The 11,631-nt window shown below is 50.7% G+C and overlaps 1 protein-coding gene across 1 annotated transcript; it reads right to left on the reverse strand.

The window, feature by feature from the left end:
- Window positions 1–766: 766 nt before the first annotated feature.
- Window positions 767–11,431, reverse strand: ARMCX4 (armadillo repeat containing X-linked 4). Its single transcript, XM_061409208.1, has 6 exons — window positions 10,976–11,431; window positions 10,417–10,485; window positions 9,348–9,425; window positions 8,927–9,006; window positions 8,555–8,645; window positions 767–8,213 (listed from the first exon to the last, which is right to left on the reverse strand). Exon 6 carries the CDS (start codon window positions 8,066–8,068, stop codon window positions 1,112–1,114), a length of 6,957 nt encoding a protein of 2,318 aa, XP_061265192.1. The 5' UTR covers window positions 8,069–8,213; window positions 8,555–8,645; window positions 8,927–9,006; window positions 9,348–9,425; window positions 10,417–10,485; window positions 10,976–11,431; the 3' UTR covers window positions 767–1,111.
- Window positions 11,432–11,631: the final 200 nt, after the last annotated feature.

Genomic DNA, 11,631 nt, shown 5'->3' on the forward strand with positions numbered 1-11,631 from the left:
ACAAAAAAGAGGATGTTTTTCTATCAAATGCCCTCAGGATCCTACAATAAAATTGTCCCTTTCTGTATGTTCCCAGGATAGGTTGCAGCACTTCTTCATTCAAAACATCTCTCACTTCCTTCCTCCCTTTACCACTCCCATGGTCACCAGTGAAATTTCACACCTCTAGTATTTATGCCTGAACTATGGTTATAACTTCCTTAAGTGATGCTTCAATTTCTAGTGGCTACTCCTGTCCCCACCCCAACTCTGACCCATTCTGCACACGTCAATCACATAATTTCTTTTTCATCCTGTCATTCCTCTGGTCATGAAAGGCTTGGTATCTCTCAGGGGTGGGTGGAGTAATTATATAGACAACTCAGTCTAGAAATCAGTCTAGAAATCCCTCCATGCATGGGACTCACCCCAACTGTTAGACCATATTTCCCATCACTCCCCTCCCCACACTTTGTATTCCAGGCAGGCCAGCCTCCTCTGTGGAGCAAAATTACCACCTCTATGCCTTTCTTCCCATCACTTCTCCCTTCTCCAATGCCCTTCTGCCCTGTTTTTAGCCCATCCTTCATGCCCAGCCTACTTAAGTGCCCCCTCCCCTGTAAAAGTTTCCCTGAACACTGTCGCCTACAGAAGTTTCTGTTGCCTTTAAGCACTAATAGGAAACAGTTGGCCGTGACCAGAGGCTCTAACATGCTGCTAGTACCTTTTTGTTTCCATACATCTTGCCTCTCCAAATAGATCACAGGTTCAAGGACAAAGATGTGGCTTTTTTTTTTTTCTGCTTAAAACACACAACTTTATTGATGACATAAAAATAAAGTCTCAAATGTATAAACGTAAGTCCACACAAAGGACCAAAGATTACTTATGAAGAATCAGTTCAGTTTCTGCTCATGAAGCATACCAAAAATATCTCAATCCAGACAAGGTAAAAATCAACACATGTATTTTCAGTACAAGATTGAATTCATTTGGTGTTCATAAAATGGTCCAGTTATCGACCATCATAAGCAACCTCACTTTAGAAATTATAATGCGATTTACAATGTGCATTACTTCCAAGCTGCAAAACCAAAATATTACTCAAATTTGTTTGGAAAACTACAATTAATCATAGTTTACTTAATAACAGCTCAACTCTTTCTTTCACCTCAGGGTCATTGTATTCTGCTGCTAAGATGCGAAGTTTCTTGGCACATGCTTTAGGTCGTTGGAATATGAAATAAAGGGAATTTTTACTGAACTTGTCTTGGGTAAATACTTTTGCTCTTCTTTTAAAATGGTAATTTATATTTTCAAATAGTGAAAGAGCATTAAGAATATTCTCCTTTGTCTCTTTCTTGCTAAAGATATTAATCAGTGATGCTGGTGCATTGGCAATGAGCAAGTCCTTTGTCATAGAGGGATTTTTAGAGAAATTTAAAAGCATTCCCAAAATATGGTCTTTAGTTTCTCCACTTCCCACAGTTAACAAACGAAGAAATTCTGAAATGTAATTTGTAACCATATGCTGATACTCACTGATAATAGTCAGGTGCTTTATCAATCTCAGTCCAGCCAGCTGCACATTTGAATTCAAGGGATAGGTGATGGTGTCTTCACATACTTGATTTAAGTATGTTTTAACCTTCCTATGGTTTTCAGCAGCCACTGAGATGTTATTCAGTGCATTTAAAGCTTTCTGCCTAACACTAGGGTAGGGGTTATTAAGCAAGCCTTCAATAATTGAGATTCTACCTGCATTACGAATTATTTCATGGGAAAATGGGTAATCACGACTGTTATATAGAGCATTATTGGCTATTTCATGAATAGAAGGATCTTCAGTCATCTCAATCATGCAAATGAGTTTCTCGAGCTCTCGTGGATCCATGTTATTTTCACGTTTACAACGGCAAACCCAGGGCTGAGTTTTCTCCCCAGACCTGATCTGCTTTCTGAGTTCATCTTCAGGTGGGAAGCAAGACTCATTTTGGTATGGAAATTTCATTTCTGTCCAGATCATGGCTCCTGCCCATGACCCCATTCCTGCCCCAGGGACCATGGACGGACATGAGACTCTTGACTCAGCTGTCTTTTTGGCTTTAGTCTTAGGCACAGATTTATCCTCACTTCTGTTTCTTTTACCATCCCAGGAACAAGACTTTGCATCGACTCCACCTTGTGGAGCCTCCAGCTTGTCCTTGTTGCTGACCTTATGTCTAGCCCCACGCTCAAAACTGACATCTTTCTCACACTTAGATCTGAGTGCATTACTGTTCTCACTGTCAGCCCAAAACAAGGACCTTAAACTGATCTCCTCAATATCAGGGCTAGATGCTCTACTTAGCTCATCCTCATCTACATCTCCAGCCAAAGTCCAGGACCGCCCACTAGCCTCTGCCCCAGCCCCAAGCCTAGACCCTGTAGTGGCTACATCTCCATCCCACAGCCAAGACTCCTGCCTGGCCTCAGCTCCAGCCACAGCTCCAGACTCAGCTCCCAAACAGGAATCCATACAGACAGCCTCATCAGATTCCATCCAGGACCCAATATTGGCCTTGTTCTTGGCCCCAAATCTGGAATCAATGATGGCTTCTTTCCCAACTACTGAGCTGGATTTAATACTGGCTTCATTTTTATCCCCAGGACTAGATACAATACAAACTTTTTCCCCTCTCCAGAACCAAGACCCTGTGCTAGCCTCACTCCCAGCTCCAAACCAGGATCCCTCCCTGGCCTCCACCCCAGCACTTACCTGAGACTTTCTACTGGGCTGATCTCCAGGGCTTGTCCACGACCCTCCACTTGCCTGATGTTCAGGCCCCATGCTAGATGCTCTACCAGCCTCATTCACAGGCTTAGATCCAGTCTGGGATTTTCCACAAGCCTGATCCCCAGTGCCAACCCAGGAGCCTCCTCCACTGGCCTGATCCTCAAATCCAGATTTGTAACAGCTACTTCCTTGATCCCCAGTCACAATCCAGGACCTTTCACTGGCCTGACTCCCAGTGCCAGTCCAGGACCCACCACTGGCCTGGTCTGCAAGCCCTGGACTAGACCCTCCAATGGCCTGGTCCTGAGCACTGGACCAGAACACTCCACCACTGGCCTGATCCTCAAATCCAGGTTTGGAACAGCTACCAGCCTGAGCCCCAGCCCCAGCCCAAGACCCTCCACTGGCTGGACTCCCAGTATCAGCCCAGGACCCACCACTGGACTGGTTCATGGGCTCGAGCACAGGACCTCTAACTGCCTGGTCACCAGCCCCACCCCAGGACCCTCCTGCATTGGCCTGACTCCCACTGCAAGCATAGAACCATCCACTGGACTGATTCTCGGGCACTGGCCTGGATCCTCCACTGGCTTGGTCTCCAATAGCAGCCCAGGAATCTCCAACAGACTGGTCCCTTGGCCCCAGTATAGACCCTACACTAGCCTGACCTGCACTGTCAGCCCAAGATACTCTTCCAGATTTGGCCTGATCCTCATACCTAGGCTTTGCCTCACTGCCAGCCTGATGCCCACCAACCCAGGACCCTTCATTGGCCTGGTCCACAGCTCCAACCAAGAACCCTCCACTGGCTTGGTCCCCAGAGTTAGCCCAGGACCCTCCACTGGGCTGGTCCTCGGGTCCCAACCTAGACTGTCCATCAGCCTGACCACCAGCACGGGCCAAAGAACCTTCTTCACTGACCTGAACCTCAAATCCAGGCTTGGACCCACCACGAGACTGATCACCAGTCCCGGTCCAGGAACCCCCACTGGCCTGCTCCACAGTCCCAGCCAATAATCCTTCACTGGCCTGGTTCCCAGTGCCAGACCAGGACCCAACACTGGACTGGCCTACAATCCCTGGCCTAGCCCCTCCACTGGCCTGTTCTCCAGTTGTAATCCAGGACATACCACTGGACTGATTCACAGAAGCTAGCCCAGACCCTCCGCTGGCTTGGTTGGCAGTCACAGCCCAGGCCTTTCCACTGGACTGGTTTTCAGGCCCCAGCCCAGTCCCAGTCCAGGACACATTTTCACTGGCCTGAACCTCAAGTCTAGGCTTGGCCAGATCACTAGTCCCAACCCAGGTTGCACCGCCAGAGAGGTCACTAGTCAGAATCCAGGAACCTCCAGTAGCCTGGTCCACAGCCACAGCCCAGTACCCAATGTTAACCACATTCCCACCTGTAGCCTGAGCCCAGGAGGCTCCATTAGCCTGAATCCCAGCCCCATCCTGGGACCTTCCACCAGCCTGTGCCTCAGCCCCAGTCCAGGATGCTCCATTGGCCTGGTTCTCAACCACAGCCCAGGATACACCAATGGCCTCTCCCCCAGTCCAAGATACCCCACTGGTTTGGCCCCCAGCCCAGGAACTGTCACTCACCTGAGCTCCAGTCCAGGGCACCACAACAGCCTGGTTCCCAGTGCCAGCCCAAGAAGTCCCACTGGCCTGGTTCTCAGCTACAGTCCAGGACCCTCCAGCAGCCCTGTCTGTAGCCTCTACCCAGTAACCTCCATTGGCCTGTCCCCCAGCCCAGGACTGTTGACTGGCCTGACTCCCAGCCCAGAACCCTCCACTGGCCTGGTCCCCAGCTCCAGCCCAGGACTGAATACCAACCTCATTCTCACTCTTAGCCACACTCCAGGACTCAGTATTGGCTTCATTTTCATCATCAGCCCAGGATGTGCTATTCTCCCAGTATCCATCCCTAGCCTGAAACCTAAATTTGATCCATCGCTCTGAAGCAACCCAGTCCTCAACGCCAATCCCATTCCAGTAGTAGTCGTGGACCTTAGACTGAGACTTTGTGCAGGCCTGAGTGCCTGCCCCACCTTCATTCTCTGAAGTGGGCGTGGCCTTAGCCTTGGGCTTTACAGAGACATCTCCCGTGGCTTCTGCCTCGCACTTGTGCTTAGCCTTGTCCTTTGCCCCCAACGAGGTCTTGCTCTGGGAATGGGCTAAAGATTGATGCTGGCCAGAGCCCACCATACCTGCTCCAGCCTCTCCCTTAGACTCAGTAATGCGATTGCCCCTGACCTTACTCCTGGCACCAAGCAAGGCCTCTCCCTGGGAACTGGCCACAGCCTGGGATAGAGCAGAGCCTGTTGTATCTGTTTGCAGCTGCAGAGAGTCCATTGCATGTGGCCCAGCACCTGCCTTAGACGCACCACTGGCACTGCCCCGAGCCTTCTTCTTAGTACCACACGAGGTCTCACCCTGGGAACTGGCTGTAGCCTGGGGCTGAACACAGCCCTTGGTATCTGGCTTAGACCCTGCCTTGGATGCAGTACTGGCACTATCCCGAACCTTCTTCTTAGTACCACACGAGGTCTCACCCTGGGAACTGGCTGCAGCTTGTGGTTGAACACAGCCTCTGGTATCTGGTCCAGAGTCCACCTTAGACACAGTACTGGGATTGCCCCAGACCTTACTTCTGGCACTAGGCAAGGATTCACCTGGGGAATTAGACTCAGCTTGGGGCTGAGCAGAGCCCACGGGGTCTGCTCCAGCCTCTGCCTTGCACAAATTGTTGGGATTACCCCTGACATTATTCTTGGCACCAAGCAAGGCCTCACCCTGAGAACTGACCATACCTTGGGGCTGGGCAGTGTTTGTTGTATCTGTTTGAAGCTGGGCAGAACACGTTGCGTCTGGCCCAGTTCCTGCTGTAGACATGGCATTGGGATTCCCCTGGGTCTTATTCTTAGTAACAGGCAAGGCTTCACCCCAGGAATTGCCCACAGCCTGGGGCTGAGCAGGGCCTGTTGTATCTGTTGGAGTCTGAGCAGAGGCCTTTGCATCTGACCCAGCCCCTGCCTTAGACGCAGCATTGGGATTGCTCCGGACCTTATTCTTAGTACCAGGTGAGGCTTCACTCTGAGAACTGACCACAGCTTGGGGCTGAGTAGGGCCTGTGGTATCTGACCCAGCCCCTGCCTTACACACAGCACCAGCATTGCCCCGAGCCTTCTTCTTGACACCAGGCAAGGCCTCACCCTGCGTACTGGTCACCGCCTGGGGCTGGGCAGAGCTCTTTGTATCCTGTCCAGTCCCTGCTTTAGACACAGCAGTGGCATTGCCCCGAGCCTTATTTTTGACACCACACAAAGCCTCACCCTGGGAACTGGCCACAGCCTGGAGCTGGGCAGGGCCTATTGCATCTGTCGGAGGCTGGGCCGAGGCCTTTGCATCTAGACCAGCCCCTGCCTTAGACACAGCACTGGCACTGCCCAGAGCCTTCTTCTTGACACCAGGCAAGGCTTCCCCCTGGGAACTGGCCACAGCCTGGGGCTGAGCAGAGCTCTTTGTATCTGACCCAGTCCCTGCCTTAGAAACAGCATCGGGATTGTCCTGGACCTTATTCTGGGCACCAGGTAAGACCTCGCCCTGGAAAATGGCCATATCCTGAGGTTCACCAGAGGCCCTCAGTTCTGCCTTAGCCCCTGGCCCAGAAATGGCATCAGGATCACCCTTGCCATCAATTCTGGAATCAGGGAAAACATCAGCTTGGGCCCTGACCCCAGCTTCAGGCTGTACACAGGTTTTCATCTCTATTCCAAGCCCTGCCTTACTCTTGCCTTTGGCTTTGCTCCTAGCTTTACGTCTGGTGGTAGGTGGAGCCTCAGCCTGGCTCTTGGTGGAAGTCTGAGACTGTGCCTTTTTGTCTGTCCCAGCTTCTTCTTTAGACTTGGTGTTGGCATCGTCTTGAGCCTTAACCCTGTCATCAGGCAGGGCATCAGCCTGGACACGGATCGTAGGCTGAGGCTCCATATAGGATTCAGTGTCTGTTCCAGCCCTCACCATGGATACAGGATAGGGGCTGCCTCTACCCTTAACCCAGGCATCAGGCGCAAATTCAATCTGAGTATCGGCTACAACTAGAGGCTGTGTGGCAGCCGTCATGTCAGCTCCCATCATTGCCCTAGATATGACATTGGTATTTCCCCTGTCATCAACCCTGGCACCAGACACTGTCTCAGCCTGTTTCTTGGTCACAGTCTGAGATTGTGTAGAAACACTTGTATCTGCCCCAATCCCTGCTTCACACATGGCCTTGGTATTACCCCCAACATCAACTGCCACCCCAAGCATGGCCTCAGTCTGGGCCTTGGCTACAACTTGAGACTGAACAGAAGCCCTCATATCTGCTGAAGACCCTGCCTGAGACATAGTTTTGCAATTCCCCTTGGCCTCAACCTCAGTACCAAGAACACTGTCAATCTGGATCTTGGCCACAGCCTGAGACAGTGAACAGGGCTTCATGACTGCTCCAGCTTCTGCCTCAGACACAAAATTAGGATTTCCCTGAGCATCAACTGAGGTACCAGACCAGACCTCAGACAGAGTCTTAGCCACACTCACAGTCTCTTCCAGGGCTCTTGACTTGGTGTCAGCCACACTTCTGATCTTGTTTATGGCGCCCGTCTTGGTCACTTCCCTGATTACTGCCAAGGCCTCATTCTGTGTCACCACCACTCTGTTCATTTCTATCTCTTTTTCAGCCAATATATGAGTTTCTGCTTTGGTCTGGGTCATTGCTTCTTTCTTGGTCTCTACCTTAGTACCAAGTGCCCAAGCTTTAGTTTTGGTCTGGGTCACTGCCTCTTTCTTGATTAGTTTCCCAGACCCAGAGTCAGTTTGGGTCACTGCCTCTTTCATGGCCACTTCACTGGCTTTGGCGTCAGTCAAAATCACTGCCTCTGTTATTATCACTGTTCCAGCCACCGTTCTGGCCTCAGATTGGGTCTCTGTCTTTGCTTCAGCCATTGCCTTGGCTTGAGAATAGGCTTTGCTTCTGTCTGTAGCAATGACCTTAGTCTCTACTTCAGCTCCAGACCTATCTCTTGCTCCAGTTTCTGCTCCGGTCTTGGGCTTGGGTCTAGTCTCAATTTCTGTCCCCACCATGGCTTCACACATGGCCAAGGTCTGGTTTTGTATCCCAGCCACAGTCTCCATCTTGACTTTGGACCCATTTCTGGCAAGTCGCCTCACACTCTGGGCTCTTCCCTTGGTTAATCTGTAAATGCAGTAGCAGGCACCAGCCCAGATCATCAGTCCTGCAGTAACCAAGCCCACTTCCTGAATGCGACCCATGTAATCACCCTTGACGAAGGCAAGAACAAGATACAGAAGGGCTCAATTAGACTGGGAAAAGAGGGTAGTAGGTCTACATGTAAGCCTGCAAGGGTGCTGGTCTTCAGCCACTCAAAGGCCACCAGAGCTGCCACTGGAGATGGACCTAGAAGTGGAGGAAGGAAACTGGCTAAAGTTTCTCTTCTAATTCTGTGCATCACATAGACAGATACACAGAAGAATAAGAAAGTGTAAAAATGATGTGTTTTGTGGGAGAAGAGGATAATTAGCAAATTCTCTTTCCATCCCTTTTATCTCCTCTCCATTTTTCCCAGTGCCCAATAATTTCCCCCAGGGTACTTCCATACACATTTTCTTACATCAAATGAACAGTGGAAAGGATGGTGGTAGCACTGACTATGGATGGTAGACTGAAGCCCTCACACCCTGATTTTTACTGGACCTACTCTGGTCACCACTCCCACAGGTGCCCACCCTCATACCAACCTGTAATGATCAAGGCAGTTACCACCTCTTTCCTTCTCTTGATTGGAGGTATATCCTAAAGGAGATCTATAAACTCATGAGATCTGTGGACCTAGAGACAGACAGACAGATGGAGGAACAGACAGGAGTGAAGATTTTGTTTACCATGACATATATTATTAACAAACCCCTCTCTATCCTCTTAAATTCACCCCATGCCCTGTTATCACAATAAAGGTGAAGGTGTGGGGTAAGTGAAGGGATGGTGGGGAGAGTGCCTGGAAAAGGGGAAGGCTGAGTATCCTCCAGACTAGACACTGGATACCTCCAGATAGACACTCACCTCCAACAACCCACCTTAGATGTCTACCCAGGCAATCCCCATCCTCTTACCAGCATATACTGATCAGGAATAATTTCCTCCGTATTTCCTTGCTTCCAGTGATCTCAAGCTTTCAGGCCTGTAGACCCAGCTGTGGACAAGTAAACAAACAGGGACTAGAGATCAGATCCTTCACAGAATGGACAAGTACCCTGATCCCTGACTCCAATCCCTGCCTGTGAGAGCCCATGTCCAATTTGCTAATATGATCCATCCTCTCAAGTCCTCTCTCAGTCCCATTGCAGCCCATCCGTACCCCAATGTTCCTACCATTTCCTGCACTGATATCAGCAGGGAGGATGGCAACACTGGGGAAATCTGGCAGAGTGCAGAAGTGGAAGAACCCTCCACTGAGACTCTCTCTCAATCTCAGCCATCTTATATGCCCACCCTCTCTTGTTACCCCTATGCACTGCCCATCTTCACACCAACCTCCACAGTCCCAGGCCAGTCTCCCACTTTCCTTTGCTTTCAGTGGTAAAGAGCCCTACTGTTGCCCTATGGGAAGACCTAGGAACAAACAGAGAAAAAAAGAAAGGTAAATGTTGAGTACTTATGACATTTCAGCATCTAAAACATGGGTCCCAGTACCTGCCTTACTGGGCTTCCCTGGTGGCTTGGTGGCTCAGTGGTAAAGTATCTGCCTGCCAATGCCTGTCAATGCAGGAGACTTGGGTTCAATCCCTGGGTCAGGAAGATCCCCTGGAGAAGGAAATGGCAATCCACTCCAGTATTCTAGCTTGGGAAATCCCATGGACAGAGGAGTCTGGCTGGCTACAGCCCATGGGGTTGCAGAAGAGTCAGACACGACTTGGCGGCAAAATAATAACAATCTGGATTTAGACACCTGTTCTCTGGCAAACAAAACCTAGGGCTTCTCCAGCACTGAAACAGGCAGGGTAGAAAAGGGAGGCAGGTAAAAGGGGAGCAACAGAGGCGAATTATTCTAAAACCACCTGTAGGATTCTAGGGCTTCTCCCCAAAGTCTATCATTTCCTTCACCTGTGCCAACAGGTGGAAGAATCTGGAAAACTGGAAAACAGGGAGACAGATGGAGGCCCCTAGAGCCTATACTCTAAAATGACAGCCTACTGCCATCTACTTCTCCTTAAACCCATCTCTAGCAGTTCTCCAACAAAAGAGACAGGATGTGTGTTGGGGTCGGGGGCTTTTGCTTCTGCAAAATCTCCATCCCTCCCCCGCAAAGGTTATCTCAAAAAAAAAAAAAAAAAAGTAGTTCTTTGAGACAGCAATTTGTATTTTCGCTGTATTATCTGAGATGCAAAAAAAAAGCATCCATAGAAAAGTTGCTGTCTTTATTGGTCTTCAACATACACTTTAAGTTAAAAAGCCCAAGCTTGGTAAGTTTGGTAAGTAAACACAGTTTAGAGAAAGTCCCCTATAGAGCCACCATCCAGATAGCGGCGCCTAAGTTCCTGTCATAGAGAATATTCATATAGCACTTCAACGGTTCACAGCGAGTGTCCGTACCCACACTAACCTCCGCAGATCCTGTGCAGTTTGCTCCTCTTCTTCCCTCGCCTCGCCACAAACACTGCCACACGAATCACTGTCGTCAGACAGGAGAGAGGAAAGGCACTGAGTGCTTGGACTAGCGCCCAGGACACAGATCCCAATACTCGCTTTTCTGGATTCAGGAACCCAGTTATCAAACGTCCCTCCGCACCTTGAGAGACGCCACTCGCACCAACCCCGCCGTCCAGTCACTAAGGCCCACCATTTTCTCTGCAAACGCCACCGTGGCGGCGTGTCCCTTCCACTGAAACTAGCAGGAAGCGGAGCGGACGTGTGCGATCAGTGATTCGAGTCAGAGAAGAAGGAACATCTCAATCTCTGCATTTCCCTCTTGAGACACTCCCCCCACCATCCGCCCTGTCAAAGCCCAGGGTTCCCCAGCACAGACTTAGGCAGGAGGAGCAAGGCTTGGGAGAATCGAGCGAAGGTTCCGGGAACTTGAGCCCGCTTTCTCCCCCATCCCCAGGCCAGCTTTGTGGTTGGCAGTCCGCTGCCGCCCTGGCTTCGGTGCGCGGGGCCCTTACCTGCTCCACTTGCCGCGGGGCCCGATGCCAGCCCGCCGTGTGCAGGGAAGCGGGGAGCTGGTACCCAGACTGGAGTGACGACTGCACCGAAGGCTGCGTCGCTCTGCAGCTCGCGGTCACGTGAGGGCCCCGCGTCACCGCCGAGCTCACCCTCCGATCTCCCCTCCCAGGGGCTGGTGGGGAGTTCAACAGGACCCTCCCCTCCACCTCCGCACGCACTGTCTCTCCCTCCACCGAGCTGTGCGCGAGGCCCCGTCACTCAGCTCGTTTCCCTCCAATCTGAGAGCCCACAAGTGGCATCATCTCCCTGCGGTTGGAGTTTGCCCTTTTCTTGTTGCCAGGGAGGGTCTGCATCCCCTCTTCCACCTCCAGGCCTTGGCTCCGGCCTTTTCTGCAGCTTCCCTGAGGACTGTCTCTAAGACAGTTTGCCCTAGGGTAGTTGCCGCACCTACAGGGGCCCGGAAAGGGGTGTCAGGAAGGGGAGTAGAGAGCGCAAGGAGAGGTTTAACTTTCTTTTGTTGTGCCCCCTTTTTTTTCCCGTTTTTACGTCACATTCATTGTTTTTGTAATGAGGAAATGGCGTCAAGCCATTTTCTTTTGACATTTACAAATTAGGTTGTAAAAATAACAAAAGACTCATTCATTTATGCCACATT

The sequence above is a fragment of the Bos javanicus genome, chromosome X, assembly GCF_032452875.1.
Source record: "Bos javanicus breed banteng chromosome X, ARS-OSU_banteng_1.0, whole genome shotgun sequence".
In the NCBI taxonomy this organism is placed as follows: Eukaryota; Metazoa; Chordata; class Mammalia; order Artiodactyla; family Bovidae; genus Bos; species Bos javanicus.